Source organism: Siniperca chuatsi, linkage group LG9 (assembly GCF_020085105.1).
Source record: "Siniperca chuatsi isolate FFG_IHB_CAS linkage group LG9, ASM2008510v1, whole genome shotgun sequence".
NCBI classification, from domain to species: domain Eukaryota; kingdom Metazoa; phylum Chordata; class Actinopteri; order Centrarchiformes; family Sinipercidae; genus Siniperca; species Siniperca chuatsi.
This window is the reverse complement of record NC_058050.1, coordinates 25,195,789-25,210,496: the sequence shown is the minus strand read 5'-3', so window position 1 is coordinate 25,210,496 and position 14,708 is coordinate 25,195,789. Positions and strand designations below refer to the sequence as shown.

The 14,708-nt window shown below is 41.0% G+C and overlaps 2 protein-coding genes across 7 annotated transcripts in view; both read left to right on the top strand.

The window, feature by feature from the left end:
• The window catches only part of LOC122881835 (protein spire homolog 1-like), a 42,977-nt gene extending 37,917 nt beyond the window's left edge, over positions 1-5,060 (top strand). For all 6 annotated transcript variants that reach the window (XM_044208476.1, XM_044208477.1, XM_044208478.1 and 3 more), the window contains 2 exons: positions 269-561; positions 2,295-5,060. In XM_044208476.1, coding sequence (XP_044064411.1) covers positions 269-561; positions 2,295-2,550 — 549 coding nt within the window. In that variant the 3' untranslated portion in view covers positions 2,551-5,060. The remainder of the gene's footprint in view (positions 1-268; positions 562-2,294) is intronic.
• A 1,690-nt stretch (positions 5,061-6,750) lies between these two features.
• LOC122881837 (fibrous sheath CABYR-binding protein-like) lies at positions 6,751-10,860 on the top strand. The gene is made up of 7 exons (XM_044208482.1): positions 6,751-7,002; positions 7,113-7,184; positions 7,299-7,417; positions 7,563-7,623; positions 7,723-7,817; positions 7,922-9,354; positions 10,720-10,860. The coding sequence occupies exons 1-7, from the start codon at positions 6,958-6,960 to the stop codon at positions 10,779-10,781; spliced, it is 1,887 nt and encodes a 628-aa protein (XP_044064417.1). The 5' UTR covers positions 6,751-6,957; the 3' UTR covers positions 10,782-10,860.
• Positions 10,861-14,708: the final 3,848 nt, after the last annotated feature.

The window sequence follows — 14,708 nt, the reverse complement described above, 5'->3', positions numbered from 1 at the left end:
TCTTGCAATCAAATTTCATGCTGATGCTCTCAAAGATATCTTTCCTGTTTTGCATCATTGCTATGTTTCATGATACATACCGAAGTAGTTTAACGAATATTTTATATCTTTACGTTCAAAATGGCACCCAGAAATCACCTAACCTCTGAGTTGTGAAGTGAGGACATGAAGTTTTATAAAAATGTAGTCCCATAATTTTCATCAGAATTGTTTCTCAGTAATCTTTATGCTTCTTCTTATTTATATGCATGTCTTCACTCTCTAACAGATGCGGCTGCCATCCAAACCTTATTCCAGCTTGCCCATCTACTCCATTGGCTCGACCAACACTCTCCCCAAGGAGAGGTTAAGTGCCATGACTGCTTTAGGACAAGGACTCTCTGTGGCTGGAGGGCTGGGGCCGTCAGCAGTGGGAGGGGCCACGGCGTCCCCCGCTTTGAAAGGAGCAACAACAGGAGCATGGAAAGGAGCTGGAAAAGCCTCTGGAGCAGCAGCTGCTGCTAAATCTGAGAAATCCTCCAGCAGCCCGCAGCGCCACGGCCTTCAGAAGACCATGTCCAAGTAAGAGCTATGAACACAATTATTCAGTCTGTTAAGAGTGCATGTTATGTCCTAATATAATAGTAATTCTCCTGTAGAGAGTTCATATGATATTGGTACAGTGGCCCCTAAGATTAAAACACATACTGTATAAGAGTGAAAGCACATACATTAAAAGAAACAAACTTCCAAAAAAGCTGAAAACACATTTGCTCACAATCACAAAATGCAGAAAATACTAAAACACAAACAAAAGACAAAAAAAAAATCATAGTAGTTGCTGCTTGGGTACAATCTGTCCTGCTCACCTGGCTGATGTGTTTCTTTGGACTATAGTGCACAGTCACTGTGACATCTAGTGGCTGAAAAGTACTATGATCAGAAAAAGTAAAAGATACATTACACAGGAGTAAAATCTTAATGTATTCATTTAATTTATCAGCTGATTGGATAAATAAAGGAAAATACATTTTAAAAGTTTCTGTTGTTTACTAACCTGTTGATGCTTAAGGACAAAGTGTTGTGTATTGATGTATACAGTTATAAACTACATTTGACTTGACAGTTCATAAGACTCAGCACTGCTAAGTGGCAACAATTGTGGCCCTGTGAAGCTGTAATGCTCATTACACAACGCAGTTAATTATGCAAATTTGCTTGCATGCAAAATGCATGCTTGTAATGTGCTTGCATGCTTAACTTTAATATTAGCAGATTAGCATGTAATATTTACCATTTACCATGCTGTCATATAAGCATAATAACACACCATAAAACTCTGTAGCAAATTGAATGGCAATCCATCCAACAACCGTTGATATTTCAGTTTAGACCAAATTGGATGGAAGTGCTGACAGACTGAAGGAATAAGACAAAGGGTTTCATCTCTCTTTTCGTTCATGTCTTCTCTGCTGCGCATTTCTGTTGTTTGGGTTTTGATATCTGCACCATTTCCTGAATTGGATTGCATTTCCCTTATTACTTACTTATTGCTTTGGAGATTTGGTATTTACACATTTCTGGATTTGTTTGTGATAGGTCCATAGGGGCTAGGGGTATATTTGTACTTTCACATGATTTCTTAAAATGCTGGAATGATTTTTGCTGGACATAATCTTCATTAACCAGTTCAATGAAAGGGTTTATTCATCCAAAAAAGAAAAAGAACAATTTTCTTAACCCCAGTGGTATCAAACTATGCAGATAGTTTTGGTTTTATCTGCACAGGTTTTAATATTTCTGTCTCTGAGATTGATACATCCACTCTAATGCAATGGTGGTGAAACATCTCGTCATCTTTGTTACTCTTAAAATAATATTAATAACATAATTGACATAGCACCTTTCAAAAACAGAAAGTGCTTTACAGTAAAAGCAAAGAATAAAAAGTAAATAAAACCAAAACATAGATAGTAGATAGAAAGATAAAACCATATAAAATAATTACAACAAATTTCATCAGTTAAGGCCATAACAAAAGCTGCACTGGGGGGGCAAATTAAACTAAAACGATTCACATGACTAGATACCACTACAGGTTAGTGAGAAAATATGTTTTTTTGTAATTAGGGTGAAGTGACCCTTTACCAAATTTGTTTATGACCACCCACAGACTGGGTTGCCCATGACCACATACCCTGGAGAGTTTGAACAATTAGTCCAAGTAATCCAAACTGTAATACCAAAATCCTAAAACAAGTGTGTTCCCTGACCCTGTTCATGCCAAGCTGTCCTCCTGTTTCTGTCCGATGTAGGCTTTCGAAGCACAGCTCTTTAAAGTCTCATGAAGAACTGGAGCTTCCCCCGGAGTTGACGGAGGACTGGGCCACCATGGAGGTGTGTGTGGACTGCAAGAAGTTCATCACTGACATTATCGCCTCCAGCAAGCACAGCCTGTCACTGGCCACCAAGAGAGCTCGCCTAAAACGCAAGACCCAGTCCTTCTACTTGTCCTCCCCTAAAGGAAGGGAGGAGTATCGGCCCTCTGAACGAACAATCAAGGAGATCTAAAACTCTCTCTCTCTGGCTGCTTCCAGCTCCAATGGCACAATTATAAAGACTCAACACTGGATGTGATCTTACTGTACATGTATACTTCAGTCATATAAAGCTGTCAGAATGGCTGATGTGAAGCTCGGTGGTGGACAGTTTTTGTTGCTGTGTCCTGATCATCGTGTACAGCTCCTTCAAACAACAGTATACTGTACATCTGCCAATCTTTTTTTTTTTACTTACCATATCATAGATGATCCTTTAATCTCTGACCACAGTGTTTGAGTAAAGAGACAAGAACTATTGTGATGAAAAATGGTTCAAAGTGGAATGACTTCCCTCCCCTCTGATGGCACAACAGCGTGATCCACATTCACATTCAACTCAATAAGCACAAGAAGGATCGATGTGTGTTTGACTTCCTGGCACTGCAGAAGACACAAGGCCGGCAGAGAGATCGTGAGAGAGCGACACTCAAGAAAATATGGAATATTAAACTGTACATTTTGTATGGGTTTTAATTTAGTTTGTTACACGTATATACAGTAAATGATTGTTCGATGAAAACTCACCCTCTGTTTTTAATTAGCAGTTTTATTTTGCTAATGATGCTCAGTGAGACTTTCCACACATACATCACGTGCATACAAGCAATCCATTTTTTGCATCACATTTAGAAAATATCATCTGTTTTTATGCAGATTTAGTGCCAAATAATAACTTCTTTCTGACCTGCATGTCAGCCAAAGAGAAGTAATTTCCCCTGATGTATGTTTGCAGTGGTCTTACAGCAAAATGATATAAGAAACTGGGCCAACCCTACTTATTAAAGCCCCTGAAAATGTGGTTTTAAATCTCTCTATAACATTAAATATTCAAGACTAAATAAGCACTGCTCCCTTTTTATTAAGAGTTTAACACTCAGCTAATCTGCTTCATCAGGACTGTGTGTGGGCATGATTTGATCAGATTTGATTGACAGGGGTCTGGCACTCAAGCGATTTTAGTATTCCACTTCTATAAAGTAAGGGGACTTGTGAGAGACAAATTATAAAAAGAATGGTCAAAAATTGAAGATGAAGAGGCTGAGATATGGGTCAGCCAAAAAAAATGCTGTAGCCTACATTTCCCATGATGCAACTCCTAAGCATCTTTCGTTAAACTGTTCCTGACTGGTAAATACCCACTTCAAACTCTTTCAAACTCCACAACCTCAGTTGGTAACACAGGTTTTATCAGGGCATAAATTTGTCTGAGTCTCAAGTTCAATCCGAAATAACCCTGATGACATCATCAGGGGAACTCCCTTCAGAGACACTATACAACTGTTTTCACAGGCTCAGTAGTACTCTGAGAAGTGCCCCTATTAGCAAACACCCCCACAACTGTCAATTCAAACATTGCTAAATACTGATTGGTGCAGGGAAGTACGTGACATCACCTGTTTCCAACTGAGCCTCGCCCACTTCAAACCAGTGAGAAGAGCACAAGCGAAACAAAAAATACAGAAACCTCTCGTAAAAAATCATCAAAACTACTCTAACTGCTGTTGCAGGAAATGTTGTGCTCATGTTGGACCACATTGCTTACAGTAAGAAGGAGATTGAAAAAACTAATTTTTAGGGCCTTTAAAGGACATTTCTTAACCATACAGTCATACTGTACTGTATGTTCATTTGTAACTATATTTTACTTATATCACTCAGATGTGCACAAAAGCAGGTATAGAAACATTATTACCTGCAGTACCATGTGAAGGATTTTTCAGACTTGCCTTTTAATGATTTACAGGAAATATCTGCATATTTTTGCATTTTAAATGTACCTTTGTGTTGATAAATATATAGTATATATTAACTCCTTAACTCCTTCACTTTTCTTTACATTAAGTTCCTGACTTGTATTTGTCTTGTGTAAAGATTAGTCATAATAAAACACATCATGTTCATGTTTTTGTACAGATGCACAGTTTATGAAACCCAGTTCACTGTACAGGCAGCAAAAACTAACAACATATTGTCTTGCTGATCAACACATACTGTAAGTCTTAATATAATGCCTTTATGATTTCTTTCCATCCTTCAGAGTCTCATTGGCAGGGAGAAATACCTGACTTGTAGCCTGGATGTCCATTCGATTCTTCATCACATTCCTCATCTTCCTCCTTAAGATATTTCTGCCTTAAGAATTGCCTTTAATGACCACACTCATATGTTGAACAGTCATCTACTGTAACTGTACATACTTTCTTTCTGATGGTTTGTTTGTAGATCAGCTCTGTGTTGCCTCGATGATGGTATCTTGACAGTGGGGCTGCTGTACATCTGTGTCTCTGAGAGGGAAACTATCCCAGTGTTCAGGGGAGGAGTGGGGAAGTCCACAGAAGAAACCTCACAGAGTGACAGCATCATGCATGTACTACGGTGTAGCTTGTTGTACCTTCAGTCTGTTTTACCTTCAAGCTGTATCTCCCTGCAGAGAGCGCAACAAATGATGACTACAACAATAAACTGTAATGCAATACCAGATCAAGGTATCTGTATCTTCTTTGTTTTGTATTTAAAAATCTGCAAAAACATGTTTTTTCTTTGTCTTGGAATGGCTCCTGATGTCCTTCCAGGCAGGTCAGGATGGTGATGGTGGGAGTCTTCAATCAGGGCTGGATCCAGAATGTCACAACCTGAGACCCAGAAGTGCTCCTATAGACAATCCCAATCTACCGAGTACTGGAGACCCCTTCAATGACAAGGGGGATCCCAAAGTAATGTAATGAAGAAGCTGGCTGGCTGTGAATGAGCTGGGTGGCAATGGAGGTCTGGGGGCAGTATCCAGTCCACGCTCTCAGGCTTGACAAAACAAACATGAAAAGCAATCTGGTGGACCACATTGGATACTGGGAAGGGCCCAAGAAACAGCCACGCCCTTTGTCCTGTAGTGCACTGAGGTGTTGGTGTGATACATAGTAATGATGCAATGGTGAAAACAGGAAACAGATTTTAAAGTGAAATTACTTAATAAAAGGTCAACTTTTTGGATGGCAAGCTGAATGATCAGAACAAAAGTTGGCTGATTGATTATTCTGTGTGACTTACCTTTTTGCAACACTGAATACACAGAGAAGCATTCATGGAGATGATCTGAATAACTGTCATGATAATAAGTCATGATCTAAGTTGTTTTACTTTTTGCTAAACTGGCAGATGTAGGACCAGGTGAGAAAGGAAAACCTTTTGGTTCGACATCAGAAGCAAAGCTGCATGACTGGGCTGTGAGTGACAGGAGGCGGGTCATACAGCAACGGAGAACCTTAGCTATTGCTGAAAAAGCAACCCTGATAATGTCTACATAAAGATTACAGAAATCGTACCTTACAAACAGTGGTGTGAAATTTGAAAGACATGGGCAATTACCAGGCAGGGTCTTAAAAAAGGTGCTATTGGTTGGGTTGCATTATGGGGAAGGTAGGATTGAATTCTTGGAGTTTTACCCATATTAAGAATTCAAAGTCAGGATATCTCTGCCTCTCTTGCTTTGCTTTTGACCGTTCATTTTATAAAATCTGTTACTTGCAAGTCCACCAAACTGGACTCATATCTGACTCCAGATTATCAGGTGACCAATATGTCGACATCTGCAAAAAGATGCTGATTTGCTAAAGTAAGGAGATACGTATACTTGTAGCTCAACCCGATGTAGTGGAGCTCAGTGGATAACATTAACTTGAAAAGCAAAGCAGCAAAAGGTCTTTTTAAAGACGGTTACTGCAGACATGTTGACTTATCAAACACCGGTGTCACTGATAACATCAATGATGAATACCTGCTGGAATGGAGCCATCATTAATGTTATTAGTTACACCTGTGCTTTCCCCGCTCTGACAAGTCAAAATGTCTGCTGTGAAAAAGATCTAAATTCAGACCTCAGTACAGTATTTTCTACCAATATACACCCTCCATGTCTGTCTCTGTGTTGAAGGAAGCAAATAATCACAATATTTTTTGTGACTAACCCCATCATGATCAATAAAAGAGAGATGTCATTGTTGGGGTTTCAAATGTAATATTATGTAAACTTGTCTACTGTAGCACAGTTGTGTAGTGCAGTGTAATTAAACATGGAGAGGGACACATTAGTGAAACAAAGAGAAAAAAAGCCCAGGAGACTGCACAGAAATCTGTGTGTGTGTGTGTGTCATATAGACAAGAGTTCTAGAATGTTGAATCCAGTGACTCAACAATGAGAATCTCTCTGCAGACTTCACACACTCTTCAACCTGAACACACTCTGTTCATTTGTGTCTGCAGGATCAACTGTGTTTGAGTACTCTCGAGTCGTTCGTTGAACTGAAAAATCGTTGTGAAAATTGTATTGCCGCTTTGGCAGTTAAACCTGTTCTGTATTTTGATATACAGCAACAAAATATCCATGGAGTTTCTAGAAGGAAGCAGAGGCATCTACAGACCCATCAGGGTGTGTGAGAGTGTCTCTTTTTTACTGGAGTTAGACTGTAAACATTTTCAGCTGGAGTTAAAGCTGTGAATAACAAACTAATGAGCAACATTATCTTTTGGCCTTCACAGGTGTTGTTCGACACGCCCATATATGAGCGGGCTCTGCAGACCTGCTGGCACATCGGCTCTTATAAGTGTCAGGTAAGACCCACTACAGTTTTCCTGTCTACACCAAAGTGAAGCAGCAGGTGAAGTCTCACACACTGTGTCTTGTACTTGAACATAAAGACATGTGATCTCTTGTATGCTGTTTAGATCGCACTGCTGACTGAACTTTTGAGGCTTCAGCAGAAAAACCAGCTCCCATCTGAGGTGACTGCTGAAGATATGACTGAGCTGCTGGTGGAGCAGAGTAAAAGCACACTGAGAGTGCAGTGAGTTACTGACACACACACACACACACGCACACACAGTCCAGCACTACACCTGACCTTATCCCTGCTCATGTCACAGCAATCTGTCTGTAATGAGGAAGAGAGGAACAGTAAAGATGAAGCTTGTGTTTCTTTCTGTTTGAAGGCTCTGGGAGTTTGAACTGGAGGACTTTGAGGAGAATGAGGCCAGGCCTCTTCTCAAGCTGGTAAGACCACAATCCTGAAAAGACTCAACAGTAGTTTGGAGTCAACTGTTACATGACACTTATTTATTCTGTAAGCTCATATCTCACTCCTTGTTTCAGGCGTGGGAGGTGAACACCAGCATGAAGATGAGGGACGTTGAGTTTGAAGCCAGAAGGCTGCTCAGCTCACCAGAGGCCGCCCCTCCTCAGTTTCAGTGAGTCATATTCGACACACATTTATTATCACTTCCAGTACAGTGGTTGTGATGTCTCTGGTGTTCTTAGAGTTAGTAAAATTAACTTTGAATGTAACCTGCAGACATCCCAAGATCATCAGCCAGGCTCAGAAGTACGCCAGGAGCCTGACAGAGCAGCAGCAGGAGGCCCCCAGCTCCAAACTGCTCGGCCCACGGGAGGTGGTGATGGAGGTGGTTCCAAAAGTCCTGCAGGGCTTCTGGTTGCCTCCTCCAAACACCTCCTTCAACATGCCCTCCCAGCAGCTCAGTGAAATGGCTGTTGGAGTCACAAAAGCAGTTGAGGACCGGGTCTCCACTGCTCTGTCCTCCATGCTCCGTCAGGTCGCCTTCTCCCGCTCCATCAGAGACAACATGGTCCTGTCTATCCAGGAAAGGGTGAGACAGGGTCACACTCGTGACGTCCTGGTGAAGAGGCTCAACTGCTTCGCAGCAGAGGTGCTGAACACCATCAGTGATGCTGCAGCCAGAGAGATCTGTGTGCTGTTTCAGCCTCACACAAAAGTGTCTGTAAATATGAACACTAGAAAGGATTGCATCCAGCCAGCAGACGTGGTGGATGGTGCAGAGGCCAGAGCCAGCCCTGCTGAAGATGTGAGTGAGGAGCCTGGTCTGGAGGAGGACACTGAACCAATCAGAGAACCAGACTCTGCTGTCATTACTCCTCCACCAGCTCCTGTGACCCACAGTGCTGAACCTCCTGCCGATACTGCCATCCACAATGGTTTGAACAGCAAACTGGATGAAGCAGTGGAACGGCCAATGCCTCGCCTAGAACGAGACTCTTCTGTGGTTTCAGCTCCACCAGCTGTTCAGACCCCACCTGATGAAATTCCTGTCATCACTGCAGTGCAGGATGACCTGACCACCAGTGCTGGACCTCCTGCCAATATTGCCAACCACAATGGCTTGAACAGTAGCCTGGATGAAGCAGAGGAACAGCCAGCACCCAGCCCAGAGACAGACACTGCTGTGGTTCCAGCTCCTCCACCTCCTGTGACCCTCGCTGACGAAGCTCCTGCAATCACTGCCGTCCAGAGGGGTTTGATGATTACCCAGGCTGAACCAGTGCAGCAGCCTGCGCCCCGTCCAGAGACAGACTCTTCTGTTATTTCCACTCCACCACTTATTCTGACCCCTCCTGCTGAACCTCCAGTAACTAATTCAGTCCTGGATGATGAGGATCCCACCAGAGAACCAGACTCTACTGTGGTTCCAGCTCCATCACCTCCTGTGACCCACACTGCTGAACCTCCAGCCATCACTATCACCCAGGGTGAACTAACACAGCTAACCCCTCCAGCTGAAGTCACTGCTTCAGTCCTGGATGGTGAGGATACGAGTGAGGAGGCCACTAGAGAACCAAACTCTGCTGTGGTTTCAGCTCCACCAGCTGGTGTCCCCCCACCTAATGAAGCTCCCGTCATCAGTGCAGAGCAGGATGACCTGACCATCAGCCAGGATGGGGCCAAAATGAAGACCGAGGGTAGAATCCAAGGCGTCTTTGACACAGACTGAGACGGTTCCTCAGCTGAATAATTCCTTTGTTCATTTTTTTTGTTCATTACTATTCAAAATAATAAATTCAATATTGCATTGCAGTCAGTTTGCATCAATTAATGCAACATAAACAGGGAGTGTAAGCTCACTGTCAGAAAGGTATGGAAAATCAGATTTCAAAACGTTTCATTTTTATTTTATTTTAAATAAAATAAGATCAAAGAGCCAGAACAACACTGGCTTTTTGAGGCAGATACCATTATTGAAGAGTTCTAGTACAATAATGATGAATTGGCCTAGATATTTATTTTTTCAACATACACACAATCAAAAATTTTTTGACAAGGATGCCTTAAATACATGTTTTAGAGATTTGTGAGCATTTTTACTGAGTAGGACATTTTACAGTGTAAAAATCAAACTATATACTGACGATGCTGTTTCTAAATGATCTTAAACATAACTTTCTGTACTGCAATTTCTTTTAAAGCTTTCACCGCATCCACATACTGACTTGAGTTTCACCTTCCCATTCATGAGTTTTAATCATGAGCAAAGTGGGGGCAAAAACAGTTGTTGAGGTGTTTTATGGTTTTGCATTACCACCAATATACACCCAGTGTGCTCAGGTGATATTGATCAAAGTATTAATGTTATTGGTATGTTTGTTTACTTGTCAGGGCATCCTGTTGAAAGCCTTTTAACAGTCACACATTATGAGTCACTGACTGACTGCTGTATACAATTTAGTGCACTATAGCTCCTGCTGATCTCATGACTCCTGACAGCTACAGCATGCTGCTTTGTAACTGAAACCAGAGGCAAGGATCAGAGAAAGTATCCTTGAAAAAACGTGAAAAAGATCCTAAACAGTGTCTTTAAATTTATAGTGCCATGAATAACCCAAAATATGGAGGTCAAAATCAGACATTTTATTGTCTAGCAAACAAATACATATTTGTTCAACACTAGAGCAGAATTAAATGTATTTTAGCTGCAGCTACCTACTTGTGTTTGAGTGTTAAAATGTTATCCAAAGCAGTGAATGATTATTAAATAAATTATATTGCTCACTAGCTGTGTGATCACACCTCAGATAAAAAGCAGTCCTCAGTCTATAATGGCAGCAACCTACTCTATAGGTGAATGAGCTCTAGAGAAGCAGGAAGCATTAGGAGAGGATGGGCAGCTACAGTTATTATCCCAGGACGGACTGAGGGAGACTGGCAAACCTTGTCCGACTCTCTTCCTCTGACGTAAATGCCCCTGCACAGAGCAAAAACTGCCTTCATCAACCCCAACACAAATGCCTCGATAGGGTGGGAGCTCCGCAAAGGGTGGAGAGTGGAGGGTAGAATCCAAGGCGTCTTTGATTGGTTCAGAAAAACACTCTGCTGCTGTTTCCTGTCTGAAGACACAGACTGAGACGGTTCCTCAGCTGAATTATTCCTTTGTTCATTTTTTTTCACACTGTTCAAAATAATAAATTCATTGTTACATTGCAGTCAGTTTGCATCAGTTTCATTTATTGTAAATTAATGCAACATAAAATGAAGACATGATGAAGACTGGAAATCAAAGTTTGGTCTATTGTATTTTACAGTACAGTAAAAGCTTGGTCCTTATAAAGGTGTTAACTTGTAATTCAACGACAGAGAGGTGTGGAAAATCAGATTTTAAAAATAGGGTTAGGAGTCAAAGGTCATCAACCAGGAGTCAGTGGACGGCCAGAGAAAGATCAAGAAGGACATTCACTTCCAAATGGCATTAATATTGCGCACATTTTTGGGCAACTTTGCTTGACAGTGCAAAATGAATTTATGTGACATTCACCTGGCATGGCATAAGAAGGTGTTGCAGTTCTCGGCAGCTGCAAGATCAGCTCTGATTTGTCCATGCAGTGGAAATGCAGTGGAGGAGGTCTTTACTTCAGGCGAAGTGGCCCTATAAAACACTTCAGAAAACCTTGCAACAGTCAAGTTCAACAACAAGAAGCAGACAACAGAGACATTTTATTCTAAATCTCACTTAAATAGAAAGAGAGATGGAAAAACTACAGCAGGCAATAGTGTGATAAAAACATTGTGACTGTTCCCACACAGAGGCAGGGGGATTCAAATTAACCAGGAATAAAATGCACAGGCTTCTCTAAAGTTCACCGCAAGTAGGCAAGATTGCAGAGTTAACACACCTTTCCAGAAAGACAGTGATCATAAAGGTAAATGAGAAGAAACTAAAAACAAAGAAGCCACTCTGTTCTTATGTCTCTCAGCAGTAAGAATCACAAGCCAACACCAGGCAATAGTGTGAGGCAGTAGGTGTCACATGTCCATAACTGTACAGCCTGTGTTTTAGATGAGGAAGTTAGTACCGCCATATGTCTATCTTGGCATATATTATGAAATATACTATTCACAGAGCAGAGAAACCTAACATTACAGACGCAAAGGAAATAAATCCTCTCTAACAGAAACAACTGACTTGACTCACTGGAGCTAACATGTTTCTCATCTCTGCTGAGAGTCCTGCCCACAGTGAGAAATAACTTGTTTGATTAGCTCACTAAAATCTCTCTGAACAGTGTCCACGTACTATTTCTAAGATAATAAAAATACTGAAACACTTATTTAGATCTTAGATCCTGCAATTGATACCATGCTCCCACAGCAATAAGCTTTACAGGCAGCTCTCGGCCTAATGCAAGCTACCCTCGCGCTCTTATTGGTAGACCTTGTTGGGGTCATATGCAGCCTAAGAGGAAGATCTGCAGACTGTACAGCCAGGGTGGGTTCAAAAGCATCGTCAGGCCCCAGAGCAGGCGTACCAGCTACGACATATGGGCTCCACGTTGCTTTAGGAACCCCCCACACTCACTGTACATCATATATAATTTGCAGCCATGCACTTGTATATGCAACAGTTGAAACTCATTGCCACAACACAATGCAATATCATCCGGTAAGACACTGCATGGGCCAATCGCCAGATGTAAAATCTTGTTTAAGAGTATTATAAACTGCTGTGCAGCGTCTGATAAACATATGTACTCATTAGTGTATTATTTGAGTTTTTGACTTAGTGCTTCTTACCTTTCTGGCTTACATTGTTTGCAACAAGCTAGGTACTGTAAGGTAATCTGTGACTGGTTAAGACAACTGTACAACAGTTTATTAAGACAAATGGACAAATAATATTTTCCATATAACTCCTTTTGTGAGATAAAAACTAAAAACCCCTTAGCCTACCATAGCCACCATATGGCATCCTACACCATGTCAAAATGTGGTTTGCCAGACACAGGGTCAGCCCTCTGGAGTAAAAAGGGCTTTGTTAAACTACCCTTCCAGCATGAGAGGGGGTAGAAAAAGGCCCGGTGCAAGATGCTACCGGGGGCATTGCTCACCTTGCCAGACACAAAGGCCAGCCCTCATTGGAACAAAAGGGCAGTCTTGGGTAGATCTCATTCCCCAATAACACTGACCCTGTGTAACCATGCAGCCAACCATAGCCACCAAAGAAAAAAGGTTAAATAAATACGGTGCTGCATGTTGACAAGGATGCATGTCGCCTGGTTTATTTCGTGTACCCATCTTCAACGTCTGCATCTGGCTTGCAGTCTTTGCTGCAAAATAGCGAAACCGAGAAGCTTCCTTTGGCTGGTGTCCATTTGTTTGTTTGAGAGAGCTAGAGCGAGCCAGAGAGTAAATAAAGAGAGGCCCACACCCCCGCACAGCTCCGCACAACCCTTCGCTAATCGCCGCAAAGCCTGATTTGATGTGAATACAGCCTAACTTGCACAAACCTCAGTCAGATAAAGGATCAATGAGTCAGGCAGACTAGACGAACACATTCAACTAAACAACCCCTCTGCCCCTGCACTCTCTCTGCTACTAGGGGATAGAGAGGGGGAATGGCAGGTTAACAAGGGGGATGGCAACCTCCCTCATATCGCCTACTGCTTGTAGCAGACTCCTATGAATGGAATCTGGGAGAGGACTCTCAAACCTGTCATGAGGCAGTGATACAGGGTAAGTATGGACTTAACCAAGGCCTTGATGTTTTCGGCAGGGAGAGGACGGTTCCTTAAGTTTGTCACCGACATGTGAAAGATGTCACTTGGCAAACGCAGGTCAGCTAAATGGAAAGAACAGAATGGAAAACTTTTATTTAAGTGATGGCAAACAGTGAGTTGAAGAGTAAATCCTGACTGTTTATTCTTTTCCTCTTAACACCTTCCAGCTTCAGAATGAAATTGAGCAAGTTCCAAATGTTTGTCAAAAACGGATTCAAAAATCAGTGGTGGAAAGTAACTAAGTACAGTTACTATTTACTTTGCAGATTCAGATCATCAGTACAAAATATAATCAACAAATAAATTATGATGTATTATAATAGATTAAGCTACCCAGCAGTACATAAAGTAATATAACCCTACCTTTACCAGCTGCAACATCAAAGTCATATGCACATTAATGCATTAATAATTATAATCCAATAATATAATATAATATACATTATTCTGAAATGGGCCATTCTGCATAATGAGTAATTTTACTTTAGTACTTGTATAACATTTTGAATGCAGGACTTTTACTTGTAAAGAGTATCTGTGTGGTACTGCTACTTTTACTCCAGTAAAATATGACGGTGTAGTCCCTCATTCGTCCAGGAGTGTTCTATCGTAGAAAAATCGCAGTAAAATATCCTATAAAAGTACTTGTCAAAAGTATATTCAATCATGGAGCCGGTCAACAAATTTAACATCTACTGAAAAAGGGTGTAGATCATGATGGACAAAAAACCAACATGGAAAGGATTTAAGTAGAATTTCTCTCACATGAAGATGACAGAATCAGAATCAGAAATACTTTATTGATCACCGAGGGGAAACTCTTTTGTTACAGCTCACTGACGTGACAGTGAGCTGCTGTAACAAAAGAGTTTCCCACACAGGAATAGAAGCACTAAGCAAAAAAATATGATACACTATAATACAGGTCAGAAAATAAATTAAGTACCAAGTGGGTATAAGTATAAAATAAGTGTGAAGTACAAAGTGGGTTTACCGGTTGATGATAATAATACGGTATAAAGTAATAGTGCATGAACTGCCAAGCTAAGTGTAGCTTAATATATTATAATGAGATGGAGGATATTGCACAGCAGTAATAGAAGTATGAATAAATATCAATAAATAGGGAATTTTAAACTGAAAGGAGTATATTGCACAGCAGTATTAACAAATCAATAATCAAACTCCTTTCTATGCTTGTATATTCATATTTAGCATTTAAGATACACAAAAAACTTTTTCATTATTCATATATAATATATATTATTAATATTCATTAA

What these genes read in the sequence shown, in the direction of transcription:
- LOC122881837 (XM_044208482.1), top strand. Translation starts at nt 6,958, where the DNA reads ATGGAGTTTCTAGAAGGAAGCAGAGGCATCTACAGACCCATCAGG. An exon ending in GCATCTACAGACCCATCAGG is followed by an intron (nt 7,003 to 7,112) that starts GTGTGTGAGAGT and finishes TGGCCTTCACAG; the next exon opens with GTGTTGTTCGACACGCCCAT. An exon ending in AAAAGCACACTGAGAGTGCA is followed by an intron (nt 7,418 to 7,562) that starts GTGAGTTACTGA and finishes TTCTGTTTGAAG; the next exon opens with GCTCTGGGAGTTTGAACTGG.